Source organism: Cebus imitator, unplaced genomic scaffold (genome assembly GCF_001604975.1).
Source record: "Cebus imitator isolate Cc_AM_T3 unplaced genomic scaffold, Cebus_imitator-1.0 Scaffold313, whole genome shotgun sequence".
Classification (NCBI taxonomy): Eukaryota; Metazoa; Chordata; class Mammalia; order Primates; family Cebidae; genus Cebus; species Cebus imitator.
Window position 1 is genome coordinate 856,372 of NW_016107628.1, and position 22,413 is coordinate 878,784.

The 22,413-nt window shown below is 47.2% G+C and overlaps 1 protein-coding gene across 1 annotated transcript in view; it reads left to right on the forward strand.

Moving 5' to 3' along the window:
- The first annotated feature begins 3,533 nt into the window (after window positions 1-3,533).
- Window positions 3,534-22,413, forward strand: part of CFAP45 (cilia and flagella associated protein 45) — a 29,794-nt gene continuing 10,914 nt past the window's right edge. Inside the window, exons 1-7 of the mRNA XM_017503656.2 lie at window positions 3,534-3,640; window positions 10,394-10,519; window positions 13,338-13,480; window positions 15,479-15,623; window positions 15,963-16,133; window positions 17,605-17,783; window positions 19,709-19,838. Of these exons, the coding sequence (XP_017359145.1) occupies window positions 3,638-3,640; window positions 10,394-10,519; window positions 13,338-13,480; window positions 15,479-15,623; window positions 15,963-16,133; window positions 17,605-17,783; window positions 19,709-19,838 (897 nt within the window). The 5' untranslated portion in view covers window positions 3,534-3,637. The remainder of the gene's footprint in view (window positions 3,641-10,393; window positions 10,520-13,337; window positions 13,481-15,478; window positions 15,624-15,962; window positions 16,134-17,604; window positions 17,784-19,708; window positions 19,839-22,413) is intronic.

Sequence of the window (22,413 nt, forward strand, 5' to 3'; positions counted from 1 at the left end):
AGCAATTCTCCTGCCTCAGCCTCCCAAGTAGCTGGGATTACAGGCACACGCCACCATGCTCAGCTTATTTTTTTTATTTTTAATACAGATAGGGTTTCACCATGTTGGCCAGGCTTGTCTTGAAGTCCTGACCTTGTGATCTGCCTGCCTTGGCCTCCCAAAGTGCTGGGATTACAGGTGTGAGCCACTGCACCCAGTGAGGAGTTGTTTCTTAGGGGTTAAAATCTAGTCCTATTCCACTGACAATGGAGCTTTAAAATAAACAAACAAACAGAAAATAATTTACTCCTGGTGAAGACACTGTGATCATTATTGAAATGACAAAAAAGAATTTAGAAAATTTCATAAACTTAGATGATACAGCAGTGGCAGGGCTTGAGAGGATTGATGTTAAGTGTGGGAAATAGAAAAGTTCATTTTTAAAGTTTCCTTTCTTGTTAAAAAACTAGTGTGCTAATAACTTTGTTAAGCCCTATCCTATGGAGCTGTTAGACATGCCATGCTTACAGGCACGTAGTACATTCTATGTCCTTGTACTTTAACCAAGATATCGGTGCTGGACATGCTCACAAGCATGTCCCAGGTCTCCATTGCTTTTACCTGTTTAGAAAGGTTATTAGCCAATCAGGTTTTAGTTCAGATTGTGAGGTCTGGCTCCAGCCAATGGAGATCAGACACAGCAGTAAGGATGACCCCAAATGTGTAAGCGATAAACTTGTCTGTTTTCCTTTGTTCATTTTACTCTCCTAGCATGATGGCTAGCCAGGGTACCCTTCCTGCAGTCCAGGAAGTAAAAATTGCGTTGCTGAAAGATCCTTTGTCAAGGTGCTATTTTTCCTTTGTGGCGCTGAGCATCTATTTCCAATACCAACTTTGAAAGAAGTTCTTCTGTGGGCAAAATTCTATGAAACAGCATTACATCTTACAGAGAACTCTTTCATGAAAGGAAGAGTCAACTGATGCAGCGCACTTCACTGTTGTCTTATTGTAAGAAATTGCCGCAGCCACCTCCGCCCTCAGCAAGTGCTACCCTGATCAGTCAGCAGCCATTAACACTGAGGCAAGACCCTCCACCAGCAAAATGATTATGACTCTCTCTGAAGGCTCAGATGATTGTTAGCCCTTTTTGGCAATAAAGTATATTTAAATTAAGGTATGCACATTTTTTTAGACATAATGCTGTCGCATACCTAATAGACCACAGTATGGTGCAAATGTAACTTTCATATGCAGTGGGGAACCAAATAATTTGTGTTACTCACACTGTATGGTGATATTAGTTTTATTGCAGTACTCTGGAGCCTAATCTGCAATATCTCCAAGGTATACCTGTAGACCCATTGCCAAGGGCTCTTCTCTGAGCCTTGATATGCGCTTATGTAAATGAGAGACCTGAAACTTAAGCATTGTTAGCTTTGAGATACATTTTTATTTTATTTATTTTTCAAGACAGGGTCTCACTCTGTCCCCCAGGCTGGGTGCATTGGCATGATCATGGCTCACAGCAGCCTCGACCTCCCAAGCTCAAGTGACCCTCCTAGGGCAGCCCCCCAAGCAGCTGGGACCACAGGCCTGCACCACTATGCCTGGCAATTTTTGAGTTTTTTAGAGATGGGATGTCCCTATGTTGCCCAGGCTGGTCTCAAACTCCTGGATGCAAGTGATCCTCCTGCCTCGGGCTCCCAAAGTGTTGGGATTATAGGTGTGTAATCGCCTGCTGAGAGGCAAGTCCCTTACACTGTACTCTGTCATTCCCTCCTTCCTGCCTCAACTTTGCACCATTTCTTCAGAGAATCAGTCTTCAGGCTGAGAAAAGAATACAGACTTTGAGTTTGGACAGTTATTTCTCTTGGTCTCAGTTTCCTCTTTGGTCACAGGGATAGTAACTGCATCACACAGGTGTGGCTGGGCGAATGGGGTGAGAATACAGGAAGCGCCTTATCCACAGTGGGCCAGTTACTTGTCTTCCCTTCTCTCTGAGCTGCAGGGAAGGAGGTTATAATGCCAAGGCTTAGTGAAGAGGCTTCCTAGGAACAGAACAGCCCCTTTCTTAGTCCCAGACCTCCCAAGGTCTGTGCTTTTCCACGTCAGGCCTTGTCTTCTCCCTCTGATTAAGCCTTCAGCACTCTGCGGGACTCTGGGCAGGGGACACAGTTTTGTACTCTTGATCCCAAAGGAGATACAAATCTGGGAAATCTGGGGAAGGAATGTGAAGCCTATCGGAGTGAGTCCTTTTAAAAGCAACAAGAAGTGACCTTGTCTCCCTTCTTCCATTCCCTGGGGGTTTGTGAACAGCCCTCAGTGCTCAAGTTGGAATAAGAGCTTCAGAAAGGATGGCTGTGAGGGTTTGGGGAGAGGCTTGAGAAAGCTGCTCAGAGACTCACAGAGCCATACCAAGAGCTTAGCTAGTCAGCACTGGAGGAAGACAAATATCCGTGGTCTCATGGGACAGCTTCGTGAGGCTTGGAGCACGCAGCCTACCAAAGTGAGCTCAGTGCCATCCCTGCAAGTTGGGAGGTAGAGAGGCCAAACCAAATTGGAAAAGTGATAAAATCCCTAAACACTTTTCTAGAACAGTACATACCAGCTAGGAAGTGTTGACAAGTTCCCCAAAGTCAATTTCTTAGCTTTTGATTGTCTAATGTAGGGCCTTCCTTCCTTCTTCCCTCCCTCCTTTCCTTCCTTTTCTCTCTCTCATTCTCTCTCTCTCTTTCTTTGTCTGTTTGCCTCACTCTGTCACCCAGGCTGGAGTGCAGTGGTGTGATTCCAGCTCACTGCAACCTCCGCCTCCCGGGTTCAAGCGATTCTTCTGCCTCAGCATCCCCAGTAGCTGGTACTACCACGCAACACCACGTCCGGCTAATGTTTATATTTTTAGTAGAGACGGGGTTTCACCATATTGGCCAGGCTGGTCTTGAACTCCTGACCTCGTGATCCACTCACCTCAGCCTCCTAAAGTGCTGGGATTACAGGCATGAGCTACTGCGCCCGGCTGGGCCTATATTTTTAATGATCTCTCCCAGGTGATTCTTAGCCGGAGATGTGAGGCCCACAATTTAAGAAGCTGCTCCTGAGACTGCATAGACATCCTCAGGGCTGGAAGTTCTTTCTTGACCCGACCAGACTCTCTCCTGCTGTGAAACTAGTTTGGCCTGATACTGCTGGCTTCTCTGCAGACTACACTCATCAGGGTTTGGCTTGGCGCCTCCTGGGCAGTGGGGCAAGGGTAACCATAGTAACTCAGGTGGAGTCCCAGGGAAAAACTGTGACCCTGGCCCAGGCACTTGGGGCCGCAGACAGTTAGAACCCCCGCGGCCCATGGTAAGCTCTTTAGGTTCGGGTCCTGACCCAAAAGTTTGGCCAAAGCCAAAGTGGAGAACAGGGCATGCCAGGGCAGGTCACTTTCAGAGCCGCGGTTGTGCTGGAGCGCGGGGCTGGAACCGTTCGAGCGAGGGTCTCCGGTCCGAAGCCACCAGCACAGGGCAACTGACCACTGGAGGCGGGAGGGGCGGGGCCGGGGCGGGGCCTGAGCCGAAGAAAGCGGGCTAGTGGTTGCCACGGTAACGCGTAAACACCGGGGCCTTGGCGGCGCCGGGGCGGCGGCAGAGGTCTGGAATCAGGGCGTGTGGCTGAGGAGATGGTGAGGGAGAACCTCAGATGGGGCCTCTTGTGTCCTGAATTGGGTGGGGACTCTGAGTGGGGAAAGTGGGGGTTTAGGGGAGGACAGAGTTGGGTCTAGAGGTTAGGAAGGCCCAGGAGCAGAGAACAACTCTAGAAGAAGCAAGGGAGATCCTGAGGTGGGTTTAGAAGAGGAATTAGGGATGGTGTCGTTAGTGGTTGGAAATGTGGAGTGAGCTGAACGGGGGAGTTGGACAGAAGGGGATGCCCCAACCCTCTCCTTTATGCCATCAGACCGGGGCCTCCGTGGTCCAAAGATTGTTAATGTGGTGTGGGGAAAAACACTGGTGAGGAGGCTGGATAATGGGTAGTGGTACCTGTTTTGCCACTTTAGGAAGGTGACTGTGGGTAAGTCATTTAATGTGCCTGAGCCTCACTTTTTTCTTCTGTTAGTGGGGCTTCGTGTCCCTCAGTACATAGTCAATAAATATTTGCCAGTGAATGAATGAATGAGTGAATGAGGAGGGTCTTAGGTTTGCAAGGCCCAGGAGAGAGATTAGGACAGGCCTGGCAGCCTGGGGTTCGCTGGGATTGGGGGGAACTGTCAGGGTCCTGAAGGTTGAGAAGGCCAGCAAGGTCTGGGAGGAAGGACACCTGGGCTTGAGCGTGTTGATCCCAGAGGGGAGGGGGAAGGGCAGAGGAGAAGCGTTGGAGTCTTGGGTTTTTGGGACTGGCCTAGAATGTCTGGAGCACAACAGGGGGCAAAGGTCGCTACTTCGGTGTACTTGTGGACAGACTTCAGGCCCAGAGGCTGCATTGCTTTTCTGGGGCTCAGTGAACTTCAGAAGAGTTTTGTCGATTATTAAATAAATAAGTCTCCGACAAAGAGCAGTTCCTGACTTTTGAGGATTCCCTGCAGTGTGGTAGTGTGTGTGGGGGTCCCCTTTCACTTATGCATTCTATTTGATTCAGTGTCCCGTCTGCCGTCAGCACCTTACAAATGCAATGGCGTACGTATGTATGTGAGCACCGACCGTCATGCCTGGCTTCTAAGGGCATGTAGTCAATGTCAGTTCCCCTTTTGTCCTCTTTTTAAAATTTCCTATTTCCAAGCTCTCATAGATTTTAAGTTGCACCTGGGCTAGCCTTTTGGGCTTCAAAGCACCCAGATCAGGGATTCCCCATCCAGGAGCCGCTTTGGGCAGGGGTTTGACTCACTGACTGAGCCCCTCTGAAGTCCCTGGGATAGGACTGGCATATGGACACCTTTGAGAAGCAGTGGGTCTAAGTTAGTGATCTGTGGCAGGCCAGGTGTGTGTGTGTTTGTGTACGTAGGTGCCACTCAACTAGGTTTGTAGAATATTTAAAGGAGTGAGAAGAGATAGTAGGAGTGGTGAGGCTCACAATTGGGCAGACTTCTAGAACTCTTACAAAAATAATGATCAACATCGTCCAGAAGGAGAGCTGGGGACCTCAGTACTGACTAGGATGTTATCTTCTGGTGGCATCCTACGGATGGCCAACTTGATCCCATTTGAAGAAAGAGGATAACTGCATGAATCACTCAGAGTAAAAGGCAAGGGGTCTGGCGCATGGGAATGCTGTGTTTTTTTTTTTAAGGTCTATACTCTTTTACTTTCAGAGTTGGGGCATCAGGCCCATTACTTTGCTTAGTTTTCAAATAAAAATAGTCTTTTTTTTTTTTTTCTGGTCATAAAAAGTTACTCATTGCAGAAAATTATTCAATACAAAAAACATCTTAAGGTGGTAAAGCTAACCTGACATACTGTTCATTTTTGTGAAAATGCTTTCAGTAATACATTCTGGGTGCATACCAGCTATACAAACATCTTTGCAAGAATATATCTATATTTTTTTCCTTTTTTTTTTTGAGACAAAGTATTGCTCCATCACCCAGGCTGGAGTACAGTTGAGTGATCTCGGCTCACTGCAACCTCCGCCTCCCGGGTTCAAGCAATTCTCCTGCCTCGGCCTCCCAAGTAGCTGGGATTACAGGCGCCTGCCACCACCCCTGGCTAATTTTTTGTATAGAGACGGGATTTCATGGTGTTGGGTCAGTCAGTTTTCGAACTCCTGACCTTGCCATCAGCCCGCCTTGGCCTCCCAAAGTGCTGGGATTACAGGCATGAGCCACTATGCCTGGCATTTCTTTTTCTTTTGGAGATGGGGTCTGGCTCTGTCACCTAGGCTGTGGTGCAGTGGCATGATCTCAGCTCACTGCAACCTCCGCCTCCCGGGTTCAAGTCATTGTCCTGCCTCAGCCTTCTGAGTAGCTGGATTACTGGTGTGCGCCACCACGCCTGGGTAATTTTTGTATTTTTAGTAGAGATGGGGTTTCACCATGTTGGACAGGCTGTTCTTGAACTCCTGACCTCAGGTGATCCACCCACCTTGGGTTCCCAAAGTGCTGGGATTACAGGTGTAAGCCACTGTGCCTGGCCAAGAATACTTATGCATTTCTTTTTCTTTCTTTTTTAAATTTTTTTGAGACAGTGTCTTACTCTGTCACCCAGGCTGAAGTGCAGTGGCTAACCTTGGCTCACTGCAACCTCTGCCTCCTGGGCTCAAGTGATCCTCCTGCCTCAGCCTCCCAAGTTGCTGGGACTATAGGTGTACGTTGCCGCATCTGGTTAATTTTCATATTTTTTGTAGAGATGGGGTTTTGCCATGTTGCTCAGGCTGGTCTTAAACTCCTGAGTTCAATCGATCCCACCCGTCATGGCTTCCCAAAGTGCTGGGATTATATGTATGAGCCACTGCATCCAGCCTTATGTGTTTCTTACAGTCTGTTTTCTTTACAACTTAACATGTTATGGAGATCATCCTTTATCAATGACTGTAAGTCAGTATCATCATTTATTTGATCAGTGAATCTTTCTGCATCAGAGTCTCTCATAGAGCTCCTAGCTGTGGCTGAATTCTTGTGCTCCAGGAGTTGGATGGCTTAGGAAGAGAGGGGGAGTCAGCTTAGTCACCAAGACAAAAATATCAAAGCAGAGCTGGCATCTTTATCTGTCCCCAGTCCTCATCTTCCCCAGGCCCCCCTGCCTTCTCAGCTGCCTTCCCTTCCAGGGCTGTCTCCCCTTCTCAGCTGCCTTCCCTTTGAGAGCTGTCTCCCCACAAGCAGGACTGGACGTGCTTCTCACTAGGCACTGTTCAGCTTCTTGACAATATTTACTTGGTCATGCAAGGAAGAATACCAGCCCTTCACCTCCTAAAAGAACTTCTTCGCTATTGCCTCTTGCCCAGAGGGATCCAACTTTCCATTTATGCTTGGTTCTTCATTTTTTTCTAGTACTTTTATATGGTGACCCCTCTAATCCTTGTTAGTCTTGGCAAAATCGTTTATTCTAACCCTGGTGTAAGGCTGTGGCTTCAAAGTCAGCATTTCCTAAATGAGGTTTTCTTAGCCACCCAACCCTAGAGTTCAGAGCTTCCCTCTGTCAGGCTCAGTGGCCACTTTTCTGTGGTCATCTGTTTTTCTTCCTCTGTTCTGGCTCAGGCAGTCCTTGCTATGACTTCCTCTTGACCTGGGTACCAAGGGCATCGGAAACAGGAGTTGCAGGCTTAGGCCGGGAGGAACCTGCAATCTGGAGGACACTTTAGGACAAGGGAAAACCTGTTAGAGTCCTTGAAAAGAGACAGGAAAACAAATGAAAAACATTAATACTTTCCATCTGTATTTCAAAGCCCTTTCACATACGTTATTATCCACAGTGGAGACCACATACGAGATCTGGAAAACATGGAATGGTGGAGTGACTTGGAGTCAGGCAGGCGTATTCCAGAAAAGTATCCATCTCAATCTGGTCTGCAGTCCTGTCCTTGAGAGGTCACTTTGTTCGGTTTCATTCATTCATTCTTCATCAAATGCACATTGCTATATTGTTTCTACTATGTGCCAGGCACTGTGCCTTTTCCCTTAATTACATACAAAACTCATGATCCAAAGTCTTCCGCCTTTTCCAGTTATTCCCAATGCTTAGCCTCAATCCCACCTACTGAAGTTTGTATTCATTTCCTCGTTTTTGGTGGAAAGGGGAGCCGTAACTCACCACCTACCATATAATAACCCTTCAGAGGCTGTTACTAAGCATCCATGGGGCTGCTATATTTACCTTTTAATAAATCCAAGCTTTTCTGCTTTTCTGTATCCGGGCTTTCTGAGGACGTAGAGGGAGACTCCCTGTGTAAGCCTTTTGCTGGCTGTGCCAGGCAGTGAGGGAAATGCATGCACAGCAGTGTTGAATGTACAGCACAGAGACAGCTGGAAAATAATTGTCCAATTGAGTGTGAAAACCTGATGATACAGGTGGAACAGGCGCTGGGGTGTCTGCTTGGTAATGGCAGATTGGAAGGAGCTTTCGGACCACCATCCAGGGCTTTAGTAACCTGGAACACGTGGTATATTTCCCTGTCTACGCTGTTCCCTTGACAGCTGCTGATTCCCAAGCTTGGGAAGACCCAGTGTGTCTGGCCCATCCCTTCAAGATAGCCCAGTTTCGAGCGGGGAGTGGGGCACCTGGGCTCCTCCAGAGTGAGGTTTGAATCAGCTTTATCACAAGCCTGGAGTCGTCTAGTGGTCCTCGCAGACGCTACCTTTTGGAGATAGACTTCTACTCGTGGGACTGAGCCGAAGCTGCCTGTCCTTTGGGAATGGAGGTTGTGTTAGTCAGGGTCTTAGTTACAAGCAACAGAACCAGAATTCCAATTTAAGTAAAAGAGAATGTGTTACGAGGGTTTTGGAGAGCTCACGAATAACAACTAAGGAAGGTTCTGCAGCTGGAACCAAGGCCAAAATCCAAATCTAGGACTGATCTGGCGAGGACCTGGATGCACTGTGGCACTCCCCAGACGGCCAGCTCTGTATGTAGGGTGCCGCTGCTGGTGTCGCTGTCAGTGTTGCCCAGACACTGGGTCTGGCTGCCAGTGCTGTTTGGGTCAGAAAGCTTTTCCGGGTTCTGCCTCTTGCACTACTAGTTCTCTAGTCATTGTCAGTCCAGGGTGATCTCATTGGCTAAGCCTAGGTCCCTTGGCCAGCCTCGGAAGGTGAACATTGATGATTTCAGCTTCTGTAGTTGGAGATGAGCACTATCTCCCACATTAGATGGGGAATTTGCCAAAATAGGAAGATAGTAGGTGGTTAAGAAATGACTAAGGCATACCAAAAGGGTTTTGGGGGAGAAACAGCTAAATAGTGGATATCATGAACTGGTTTGCTTGATTGTAGCTAGTAATCATTTATCATTCACACACTGCCTCAAGTTTATTGGGCATCAACCACATGCCAAGCAGTGGGCGAGGCGCTTTTCCATCCTTTATATCCTGTGGTCCCCACCATAACCTTGTAAGATTGTGGAGCCATGAAGCAAGTCAAACAGTAGTATCATTTGTGAGAAAGGATTGAAACACAGGCTGAAAAGATTGGTGGCAAAGGAGACACTGCATTTCTGGGGAGGCAAGCCCAAATTGCCCCAGAGAGGTTGTCCTCGTGGGAAACTGGTACTAGGTAGTTAATGAGAAACTGTTGCTTCTCTCTCCTGCCATCCCTGCTTCCTTTATCCTTACTTCCACACTAGGTGGTTGACTTGGCCTTCAGCTTCAGGGACTACAGAAATGCTCTTTCAAAAAAAAGTTTTGTTTTTAATTGGCACATAATAATTGTACACATTTATGGGGTACAATGTGATGTTTTGATACATGTATACATTGTGTAATGATTAAATCAGGGTAATTAGCATATCCATTACCTCAAACACTTGTCATTTCTTTGCAGTGAGAACACTCAAAATTTTCTTGGCCGGGCCCGGTGGCTCACGCCTGTAATCCCAGTACTTTGGGAGGCCGAGGCGGGCAGATCACGAGGTCAAGAGATCGAGACCATCCTGACCAACATGTTGAAACCCCATCTCTACTAAAAATACAAAAATTAGCTGGGCGTGGTGGTGCACATCTGTAGTCTCAGCTACTCGGGAGGCTGAGGCAGGAGAATTGCTTGAACCTGGGAGGTGGAGGTTGCAGTGAGCCGAGATTGCGCCACTGCACTCCAGCCTGGCGCCTGGCGACGGAACGAGACTCTGTCTCAAAAAAAAAAAATAAATAAAATAAAAAAAATAAATAAATAAAAATTCTCTCTTCTAGCTAGTTTGAAATATACAATATAAATTAATATACATTATTGTATACATGTATATTAATATATGTTTATACATAGTAATATACATTATTGTTTAGTCATTCTATTGTACTATCAAACACTTGATCTTATCTCATTTAATCTTCACACCATTTATATTTCTCAAAATCCTCTCTTCTAGATATTGTGTCTCTCTTTTGAAATAGACAGTCCATTATTATTAACTATAGTGACCTTTCTGTGCAATAGAGCACCAGCACTTATTCCTCCTATCCAGCTGCAACTGCACACTCAGTGACCAGCCTCTCCCCATGCTCCTCCCCATCCTCTCTTCAGCCTCTGGTAACCACCATTCTATTCTCACTTCTATGAGATCAGCTGTTTCACAGAAACGCAATTTTGTGCAGAGCTTTCTTTTTGCAGAGCCCCCCTGCTCGGTGGGGATGCCCTCCGTCTGCTGCTCTTTGTCCCCTAGGGGTCAGAGTTTGCACAGCTGCTTTCCCTGTTTCTTTTTCACATGCCCACCTACTCCCCAACATGGGCTGGAGGATTGTTGACTGCCCAAGGTCTGGATGCCACTCAGTACTGATGACCCAAACTTTCTGCCTCTTCCTGCAGCCGCTAAGCACAGCTGGCGTCCTGAGCTCCTCTTCTACTGCTTCCAGCAGGTCCAGGAATAAGAATCGCTATCGGACCAAAGCCGTGAGCTCTGAGGTGGATGAGAACCTCTTTGGAGATATCAAGGTAATCCTCAACAAGTCCTTCCGAGTCGATGCTACCTGCAGGCAGAGGCCCAAAAATATAGCTCAGGACAAAGCTTATTTCGAGTAACCTTGCTCTCTTAGGTAATTCTCAGATCGAAGACAGAGGGGAATTCTGAGACCTGAGCTGCAAAGCTTTGAGATCTAGTGAGGCCTGTATAAACGGGCATCTGGCTTCTACCCTGGAATCTCCCATGTCTTCACAGTGTTTAAAATCTGTTGCAATGTCAAAAGGGAGGCTCAGCTGCAGAGAGTGCAATAGTTGCTCAGTGAGAGCTCCGTGGTGGAAACATTGGAGGGCTGATGGGCTAAGCTTGCAGACAAGAGCAACATCTTCCCCCTCCATCCAAGGATAATAGCCTAAGAGTACAACACAAAACCATCCTCCTTTCCCAGTTGCTCAACTGAAACAATTACTTAGCTTTGGGAAATGAGCAGGTCTTTATTTGCAAGTGTTATCTAGACCAAGAGGTTGACAACTCCTTTAGATAAAGACAGCTAGATAATAGAGCTTTGACTGATTTTGGTACATGGCGTTTAGTAGGTGAGAAGGAAGAGAGGGAAGGAGAAAAAAAGAATGAGACATGGAGAGAAGGGCAGTGAGAGATTAAGAGAAGGGGAAAGAGAAAGAGAGACAGCAGTCATGGCCTGAATCCCTCTGCCAGTGGGGCAGGTGGGGAAAGGAGAGTTGATGTCTGTCCCTGCTTTTCAACATCTTCATTGTGAATCGAAGAGGGCTCTCCAGAGGAATTAAGATAGGCTTCTTAACTCATGTAGAAGACTCTCACTCTGTAGCAGTTTTCCTATTGGTAAGGGAAAGGATCAACAGAATACTTTATTTGTTTATTTATTTTTGAGACAGAGTCTCCCTCTGTCACCCAGGCTGGAGTGCAGTGGCACTCCAGCTCACTACAACCTCCACCTCCCTGTTCAAGCAATTCTCCTGCCTCAGCCTCCTGAATAGCTGGGATTACAGGTGCATGTCACCATGCCTGGTTAATTTTTGTATTTTTAGTAGAGATGGGGTTTCACCATGTTGGTCAGGCTGGTCTTGAACTCCTGACCTGGTGATCTACCCACCTCGGCCTCCCGAAGTGCTGGGATTACAGGCATGAGCCATTGTGCCCGGCCATTTTATTTTTATTTTTTTAAAGACAGGGTTTCACTCCTGTCACCCAGCCTGGAGTGCAGTGGTGCAATCTCGGCTCACCTCAACCTCCACCTTCCAGGCTCAAGTGATTCTCCTCCCTCAGCCTCCCAAGTAGCTGGGCCCGCAGGTGCACACCACGGCACCCGACTAATTTTTGTATTTTTTGTAAAGACAGGGTTTCATCATGTTACCCAGGCTGGTCTTGAACTCCCAAGCTCGAGCAATTTGCCTGCCTCGACCTCCCAAAATGCTGGGATTTCAGGCATGAGTCACCCCACTGGCCAACATGCAATTTCACTTACATTTTTTGTTTGTTTGTTTGTTTTGGGTACATGTGGAGTTTTCTAGTCAAAGCAAACAGAGATGTGGAATTGGCTGAGTTCTCCAAGAGTAGTCATGCTGGCTGGCAAAGGGGGCTATCAGAAAAATGCCTGTCCCTTGTCCAGTTTCTTTGGACTTATTGGTGGGTAAGAGTTCAGGAAGTCTCTCAACTGGCAGTAGAGGGCAGAAGTGACCTGTGGCATGACTGAGTTGTGCCCACGTGAAAGTAGAGACAGGCACCAGGTGGCAGCAGCACACAGGGGACTGTGGGTGCAAAGTGAGGTAGGACAGGCGGGGCGGTCCCCCTGCCTCTGCTCAGGATCACAGTTGCTGCATTAATGACAGATTCTTTCCTGTGTTTAGACATTTTCTGAAACAAGGGATTTCATTTTCTTGTTATCTAACTCCCCCAGGGTCAGAAAATTTTGAAAAAATAATCATACAGCTAGTCTGTGTTCTTGCTGAATTCTAACTCACTGACATCCTCACCACCAACTCAATCATCTGGTAGAGAACTACCCTTAGATCTTAAGGGTAGGTTTCTGCAGGTCATTTAGCCATTTCTAATTCCCTCCATATGGCTTTCTTTTTGTGGGGGTGGTGGTGGTTTAAAGTAATTTAATTGTAAGAAAGAATTTAAAATTGCCAATGTTATAGATTCTAAGAGTCTGTAACCAACTGTATTGGTTCAGACTCATTGTGTGGTCCCAGAGAGACAGTTATTTCTTCTTTCATAAAGGAAAATCTTTCATGGCGAGAGGAAAACATACAGACCAGAAATTTACTTTCATTCCTAATGATTTTAGACTAGGTATAGACACATTAGTGACCCCCACTCCCTGCTATCCCTGCTATTCTGCAATGAGTCTCTGTACAAGAACAAGAGACTTGTTCTCAGAAAAGCTGGTCAGGGCCGGGCGTAGTAGCTCACGCCTATAATCCCAGCACTTTGGGAAGCCCAGGCGGGCAGATCACCTGAGGTCAGGAGCTTGAGAACAGCCTGGCCAACTAAAAATACAAAAATTAGCCAGGCATGGTGGCGGGTGCCTGTAATCCCAGCTACTAGGAGGCTGAGGCAGGAGAATCACTTGAACCCACGAGGCAGAGGTTTTAGTGAGTTGAGATTGTGCCACTGCACTGCAGCCTGGGCGACAGGGCAAGACTCCTCGTCTCAAAAAAAAAAAAAAAAAGAAAAGAAAAGCTGGTCAGTACAGAACACATCCAGCCATGCTCAGATATAGGGCATCATGCTGCTCTATGCGTGAAACTAGGACTGGCCAGCAAGAAGTGGGGATGACAAGCTGCTAAGCTACACTTTGTGAACTCATAGTCCCCAGCCCAGGGCCAGAGCGACAGCCCCATCGTGCTGCTCCGAGATAAGCATACCCTTCGAAAATCTCTCACTGCCGTGGCCTTGGATCGCAAGCCAGAGACTATCCAGCTCATCACTCGGGACATGGTCCGAGAACTCATGTGAGTACACAGTCCTCTGCCCTTCTTTGTCCTGCCCCCATTCTTTTGCTAAGGATCTTTGCAGGGAGATGAGTAAACCCACCTGGTTGCATCCTGTTGGTCCAATCCCCACTTCTTTCCTATTCATTTTCCCCTTTTTGTTTCATAGTTCTTTCTTTCTTCTCCATCCTGGCCTCTCTTGTTTCTCCCATTGTTGTATCTATTATTGCCATTGTCCTTTATTCTCAGCTTCATTCTCCTCCCTTACTTCTGGCTGGCTGCATGAGCTCAACGGGATGGGTAGAGGGGAGGTGGTTAGTGAGTCCTCTCTAAGTCCCCATTAGTGCACACGGTAGAGGGAAGTATCCAGATGAGTCACTTCCTTTCGGCTGCATTTAAGAATCCAAAGCAAAGGGAAACTGACCAGATGCCTCATTAGCCCCCTAGCTTCCTCCCACGCTCTAAGGCCATAAGAGGAAATTCGCAGGGGCTCCCTGGGTTCTTTTGGTATTAGCTCAGCCCCACTTCCTGACTAGAGCTGCCCCCAGGCTTGAGCCCCTCCTGTGGGGCTTAGGCCTAGCTCGGCCATGTGTGGTGAGCCAACACCGGGCTTGGTGGTTTAGCGCTTGTGTTAGTGCATCACTCTCTACAGCCGCTCTCCCTGCTCTGGTTCCACCCGCTAACAACCCGAACTCCCAGAAAATGCTGCCTGTGTCACAGCTGGGGAGGCACATCTGGGACACACCCCGGGGGCTGTGTTGGACTGCGGACCCTTCCTGAGCATGGCTGGTCAGCCCTGGCATCAAGTGGCCAGATGTGGCTAGAGCCCTGCAGCCACTCCCGGAGCCCGAGGGAGGTTCCTTCTTGGAGCCATCTAGTCCTGAAAACACGCTGGAGGACAAGTCGCTGATTATTTTTCAGGGCTGCTGAAAATAGCATGATCTGCTGTCTTAGATTTGGATCACCCCTGGTCACTCCAGATCCCAGGCTGTTTAGGGCCATGCTGCTTTGTGGAACACAAGATCTTGGCTAAGCTGCAAATCCACTCACTCATTCTGTCTGTCTCCTGGACCACCCTCCTGCAACACACACACACCAGCTTTATTAGATGAGGCTTCACTTCCTGTCTCAGGCCGTCTGTGTCTTATTGGCATGTACTTGTTAAAGTGGCATGTACCTGCCTCACCCAGAAGCAGTTTTCTTCCCACCCCCCTAACTACTCCCTCCCCCATCTTTAATGTATGTCATTTGCTTGTAATCATTATAATTAGCTATTGGTTTGTTGAATGCGTTGGACAGCTAGAAAGGAGAAGTCTATAGACATGTCTCTGGCTATTGTTGATCATAGATTTTAATTAATATTTAGTGTTCAAAGCTTCTCTTTAGGCTGGATGGGCAGGGAAGCTTAGGATTCTAACTAGCATCTCTATCAACCTTGTCTGGCGTCCCCTTGTCCTTTTTATGTCGTCCTTGAGGAATAATCTGTTTTAAAAGTTTAATTCAACAGCTTTGTTTTGAATTCTCCCTCTGGGTCAAGCGCTGTGCCAGAGACTAGGCTGCCAGTGTGGTTAAGACAGAGTTTGTGTCCTGAAGGAGCTCATAAAGGAAACAGCCCGCACGACTGGCTGTGATACAGGCAGGAAGAACAGAGCTCAGTGGGGGCTCAGAGGAGGAAGGGATCTACTGGGCCTTGGTGGGGGCAGAGCGGGCACAGGTGGACATGGTGGTGGGAGGCGGTCAGACAGCTGCACAGAGAAGGTAACGTATGAGCTGGACCTAATAGAAAAAGGACTTAACAAGTCTCTTTTTAGCCTGTAATGCTACCTGATTCCGCGTCCCCCTACCCCCGCCACTTGGAACCTCTACTCCTCAGTGGACCCATGGCACACTTAAAGTTTCTTCTGCCATTGAGGGTGTCCACTGGCATGATGGGGAGAGGGGAAGAGGGCAGAGAAGCCTGAAGTGTGGTGCCGAGAGCTTTCCCTCTCCCCTCCCTAACTTTGTTCATTTTTGTGTCAGTGTTCCCACAGAGGATCCCTCCGGGGAATCCCTAATCATCAGTCCTGAGGAGTTTGAGCGAATCAAATGGGGATCCCATGTCCTGACCAGAGAAGAGCTTGAGGCCAGGGACCAGGCCTTCAAGAAGGAGAAGGAAGCCATCATGGTAGTGAACCTCCATAAGCCTTCACCTCTGCAGAGGCGTGGCAGAATAATAATGCGCTGGGGAACTCTCGTTAGGGGACCCTGAAAGGAGACATGAATTGTGTACTTAATGAAGAAATATTGCAGAAAGGAGACCAAAGAGCAATTCCTGAGAGGAGAGGCGGGAGCAACCCGGGCCAACGGGAGGGCTGAGAATGAAGCCAGGCTGTGAAACTTCCCGGTTCTGACAGCATCAGTGGCAGAGGCCACATTGTACTGGGTCACTTGTGGTAGGCAGGCTAGCGCCCAGGGCACAGAATGCATGAAATATCCCCCACTGAGCCAGACTGGTCTCCCTTAGGATGCAGTGGTGACACGAAAGAAGATCATGAAACAGAAGGAGATGGTATGGAACAACAACAAGAAGCTCAGCGACCTGGAGGAGGTGGCCAAGGAGAGGGCTCAGAACCTCCTGCAGAGAGCCAACAAGCTGCGGATGGAGCAGGAGGAGGAACTCAAGGACATGAGCAAGGTGGGCTCTTTGTCTCTCCCTCCCCTCTGATCACTCACTGCCATCCCTCCTCCCTCCTCTTATTCCTGCACTGGACAAGCCAGGGACTGGTGGGGGCTCGGGCAGGGGTGGGATGTGGGGAGGGCTTCACCTGCCATGGTAGTTGCCATGATCACAGGGAGGACTGGCTCTGCCACCTGCTTGCTGTGTGACCTTGGGCAAGTCACTTGCCCTCTCTGAGCCTCACTTTCTTCATCTGTAACTCAAGGGTGGTAAAACTACTTCACAGAGGCTGGGCGCAGTGGCTTACGCCTGTAATCCCAGGACTTTGGGAGGCCGAGGCGGGTGGACCATGAAGTTAGGAGATCAAGACAATCCTGGCTAACATGGTGAAATCCCGTCTCTACTAAAAATACAAAAATTAGCTGGGCACGGTGGCGGGTGCCTGCAGTCCCAGCTACTCAGGAGGCTGAGGCAGGAGAATTGCTTGAACCCGGGAAGTGGAGGTTGCAGTGAGCCGAGATCATGCAATTGCACTCCAGCCTGGGTGACAGAGTAAGACTCCGTCTCAAAAACAAAAAACAAAACAAAACTACTTCGCAGAATCGTTGGCAGGATGAAATAAGCTAATAGATGGGAGAGGCTTTGTGAGCTTGTGAGCTGTGGGTTGGTAAATTACATGTGAGGTGTCACTTTTATTTTCATCCTGCTAGTTCAGTTCTGGCCACATAGGGTGGCCGAGTCAATTGGATGCTTTTTGAAGTACCCAAAGCTCTTCCTTTGGCTGAGCGCTTAAAGACCAGAGGCTCATTTGAATTCTGTCATAACTCATTTGCCTGTGGTCCACTTCCTTACCAAATGAAAAGGGCTGAATCCCCAATCCCTTCACCTCTGATTTCTGTCTCTCAGGTAAACCTTCTCTACGTATGCCTCCTTTACTTTTCTAAAGGTTTTACTTTTGGGTTCTTATTGATGGGCCCGTGTTTTTCATTCCTTTTGTGTCATGTTGGGCTCTTCCAGCTTAAAAATCCTGTGGCCTGGCCTCTGCAAGAGTGTCTTAGCTCCCCTGAGGAGAACAAGGGGTCTAACCCGGAGTTCATGGGTCCCTAAGTGGAACAATGGACCTCTGAGGTTTTATAGAAATTTTGTGTGTATATATGTAAGTGAATCTGATGGAGGAGAGGGCCTATTGCTTTCATCATATTTCCAAAGCATGACCCATTACCACCAAAACCCTAAGATGCGGCTCCCTGAAAGATGCTATTCCAGGTCCTTCCTTGCACAGACCCTGGCAGCTAGCAGGAGGCCAGTAAATGTTTGAGCTGAACTATATTAAGGGGAAAGGTAAATATAAGAACGTTCTTATTTCCCTGGACTTGTGAGCAGTCATGCACACCCAACATGCTCAGCAGCACAGCATTCTGTTTCCATTTCTTCCCCTTAAACTTACCATCCCTAGGCCTAGTGCCACAGTTTTATCTTCAATCTCCAGATCATCCTCAATGCTAAGTGCCATGCCATCCGGGATGCCCAAATCCTGGAGAAGCAGCAGATCCAAAAAGAACTGGACACAGAGGAGAAGCGGTTGGATCAGATGATGGAAGTGGAGCGGCAGAAATCCATTCAAAGGCAGGAGGAACTGGACAGGAAGAGGCGGGAGGAAAGAATTCGGTAAAGATGTGGTTTCTGCATCTCTCTCTCTAAGCTATTTCCATGTATCTTTAGGTCCATGAAGCCCAGCAAAGAGGGAAGAGATAAATGATCATTTCTGTCATCTACTTATTATCTGATAACTTTATGAAGTGATACATAGAATCATAGAACTTTTTTTTTTTTGAAAGGGAGGCTCACTCTGTTGCCCAGGCTGGAGTGCAGTGGCATGATCTCAGCTCACTGTAACCTCCACCTCCTGGGTTGAAGCAATCCTTCTGCCTCAGCCTCTCAAGTAGCTGGGATGACAGGCATGCACAACCACACCGGCTAATTTTTGAATTTAGCAGAGACGGGGTTTCACCATGTTGGCCAGACTGGTCTTAAACTTCTGACCTCAGGTGATCCGTCGGCCTCAGCCTCCAAAGTGCCGGGATTACAGGCATGAGCAACTGTGCCCGACCCGAATCACAGAACTTTTAAAAGCTTATTTCCATTTCCTCGGAGGCACTTCACCATCTAGCTGCAATCAATCTCGTTTCTCACTCCTATCTGCTATGTGCTCTGTGCTTTCTCCTAGGCCTCAAACATGCCACGCCTGGTCACAAGTTTTGATTCTTTGTTGTTCTCTCTTTTTTTGAATATCCTTCTCTTTCCTTTTCCTCCTGGAAAATGCTCTCTACTTCCTTTCATATATAGTGTTGCTGTCGCCTCCCTCATGTCACCAGGTAGGCTTCGTGGCTCCCTTCTCTTTCCCGTCACTCTGTGTTTAGACTCCAGCACCCCACTCTTGTGCTGTGGCTCTCTGACCCTCCTAGATGCTATGCTCCTTGGGGACAAGTCCTATCATATCCATTTCTGTAGCTTCTGAGCCTAGCAGAGTGTTAGGCCTGTAGTAGGTGCTTAATTCATGTTAGGATGAATAAATCCAGTCTCCCCTTCATTTTGGGCAGAGAAGGACAAGTCCCAGAGCAAGTAAATTATAGAATAATAGTGTACTAGATTTAGAACACCAACCATACCATATATGAATTACCTCTATAAATAATCCTTGTGCCACACTGAATGGCCGTTTTATCTCCCCAACTGTATTCTGTTCTCTGGACCCATTCATCTCTGTGCTGGGTATACTATACCTGCTACATTCACCTCTGCATTTCTGGTAGGTACCTGGTATACTATAGTAGGTTCTCAGTAAAAGGTTATTTAGTGGCTAAGTGGCTGTCCGTCTTCTGCACAAACAGCTCCAGCAAAGTCTCATTCGACAACTGTAATGATTTGTGCTGGTAATATATTGAGCCCAAACCTGTTTTCATGGAAGCCTTTTACTCTTTACTCCTGTTTATTTCATCTGGAGTCATGAAGCCATTCAAGCACTCCATCTGAATGTGACTCTCATACTCTTTCCTCTTGATTCTTATCCTAATTTGTGTCTCCTGTCATTCTTCCAGCCTTTACTCATATGTCATGGGGTCTATACTTCCAGGTTTATTGACATCCCACTAACACATAGGGAATCACTGGCAAACCGCTTGTAGACCCTGGTTTTTTTTTTTTTTTTTTTTTTTTTTTACTGTTCGGCTAGCTTCCTACGATTGCTCTGGGAAGACTTGGGAGGTGGTAGGACTTCAGAAACTCTTTCTATACTGGAAGGTAGAATGTGCTTTATCAAGTGGGGTGCCCTCTTGGGCAAAAAAATAAAGAAGGAGAATCTCAGGAAGAGTGAGCCTTAGAACCAGAAGCTCAGGAGAAAGAAGGCTGACCCTTGAGGTCCTTCCTGGAGGAAGGACTTTGGTCTGGGCTCATGAAGCATATTGATGTTTAGGGGGCACTTGCCAAATTGTTTCTGTGACATCACCCATCTTGGGAGTTGTTTGGGTGGAGGTTGGACCCTGGGAGACGTGGACCCTGGGTGTCTAAGACCCGGTGGCACTGTTCTCTCCTAGAGGAAGGCGGCAAATTGTGGAACAGATGGAAAAGAACCAGGAGGAGCAATCGCTGCTTGCTGAGCAGCGGGAGCAGGAGAAGGAGCAGATGCTGGAGTATATGGAGCAGCTCCAAGAGGAGGATCTAAAGGTAACAGGCCAGACAGACGATGCCACGTTTCACCAGCAGCAGCAGCAGCATCAAAACCCTTCAGGACTCTGGGCTTTCAGGGTGTGACTGATTTTCTGTCACATCATCACCTTCTACTTTTTATTGCCATGTTAAATATTTATTTCACCACGGTGTCATGCTGGGGGATGAGCAGTGATTTGGATAGATATTGTCCCTGCCTTCCAGGGACTTGGGGTCCAAGACTGACGTATCATTGTGAATAGACACATAAAGGATATATATGGCTACATGCGTTGCACAAGTAAACATAGGGATGTTTTATAGCCTTCCTTCAATCATCTAGGGATATTACATACTTTATAGATAAACAGTAGCAATATTTTAGTTCCAGGCTCCCTGCTGTTACTTCACTCAAAGTACATAGCATCCCATTGTCATTAATTGTGTTGTGAAGTCAAATCTTTTCTTCCTGTTAGTCCAAATAAAATTGGTAGGCATATCTATTGCAAAAGAAATGATGACATACCTGCCCAAACTAAGAAGATTTAAAAAGTCCTTTTCTATGTGCCTTCTCTGGGCTGTAGCAATGTATAAAACTCTTTAGCACAGTGAGGGACATGGCAGGCACTTGGAAAATTTATTTTTTTCCTTCAGTTTTTTATTTTGAAATTTTTTTGCACACACAGAAAAGTTGAAAAACTTGTATCACACCCATAAACTCTTCATCTAGATTTAATGATTGTTAATCATTTGCCTTACTTGCTTGTTTCTTTCTAGGTGTATATACGTATTTTTTACTGTTAAACTACTTGAAAGTAAGTTGCAGATATCTCGACACTCTGCCACTAAATGCTTCAGCCTGCAACTCTGAAGAACAAGGACACTCTTTTACATGTCACCAATACCATGATCACCTCCTCCATCAAAAACTCGAATTCAGTGATTCCATAATATCATCGAATATTTAATCCACACTCACATTCCCCAATTGTTCCAAATATGTCTTTCTGGCTTTCTTGTTTCCAAACTAGACGTTAATCAAGGTTTGCACATTGCATTCACTTGTATTTCTGTAGTTTGTTTTCATCTAGAAGAGTTCCCCCATTCATTCATTCATTCATTCATTCATTCATTCATTCATTTCTCCATTCTTTTTATAACACTGATATTTTGAAGCAGCTAGGCCAGTTGCCTTTAATAATATCTCACATTCTGAATTTGTGTGATTGCCTCCTCATGGTGCCATTTAACTTGTGGAACACGTATTCTTTTACGGTTCTCCTCCTCCCCCGTGTTTATGAATTGTCAAGTTGTCATCAGCCAGTGCATCTAATGGTGGTGAGTGACAGTGGCCATGAAGAGTCCTGCAGGTGGGCAGACGTGTAATTATGAAGCCTTCTCACCACACCTGCAGTGTGAGGATCTGCTAGAGAAGTAGAATGAAGATCGCCTTGGTAGTTAGGGAAACTGAAGGGGCAGGTAGCCCTGTGAGCTGCATGAGGAGAACAGCAGGGTAATGACAATGAGAGACCTGGCCAAGTTACTTTATTTCCTGGCTCAGGGGAGAGAGAGTGGGAAAGGGCCAAGAAGGAAAGGTATGGGGCACATAAGCAGGGTAGTGGGCGAGAAGTGAAGATGGGGAAATCCAACTGGATGTGGGGAGTGGGAATGGGTCGGCTCACTGAGGAAGTTCTAGGAGTCCATGAGTCAGCACTGATGTTGTGTCATTATTGTTTTAATGTCCTTCTAACAGGCACTCCCGGAGTCTCCAGGGAGTATTATTAGGCAATTTTAGGGTAGAAATCTGTGCCTTCCCGGCTTTAGACCTACTGTATCATCTCCTGGTGGTACGAGGGGTAGCGTTTCCCACCTTGCTAGCAAAGTGGAGGAGAGTGAAGGGAATTAGTTTATCTGGGGTTGCTTTGGGATGGCTTCAAAAGAAATCGGGAAAGTCTTTTGGTGTCTTAGAAATGAAATGAATCAACAAAAACAATCCAAAAAGTAAATAAATAGGGAAAGAAGTAAATAAATACATGATTGCGTGTGTGTCAAACGTCAGAAATCAACAGCATCTTTAGCTTCGATGGCCAGTGAGATTAAATGATGTCTGTGATACAAACGGCAGGCCTAACGTCAGTGAGAAGCAGTTAGAAAGGAAAGAAGAAAGGGAGAAGGGGGAAAAGGAGCGTGGAGTTGGAGGGGCAGAAGGGGAAAAGTGGAGTGAGCAAAGAAGTGAGCATGATGAGAGAGAGGGAACGTCTGTGACTCATGAACCACGAGGACCTCAGAGGCAGACAGTCATCACACCACTCTGGTTCAGAAGGCTTCCTGAAGGGAGGAGCCCTGAACTGGGCAGTGAGCCAAGCTGGCAGAGAGCTGGCACTAGAGAAAGACCCGCAGGGAGAGTTACCTTGGTCGGATGAATCAAGGCAGCAGCTGGGCTGAGGAAGAGCTAGAAGGCCAGGGAGGGATTTAGTCTTTGGAGAAATGGAGAGAGCTGGAAACAGTGTGGGAGGTAGCGTGAGTTAACCATAGAAAAACTTAAAGCGAGGAGCCTGAGATTGATTGGAGGTGACTGGGGGGGGGCAGCTGT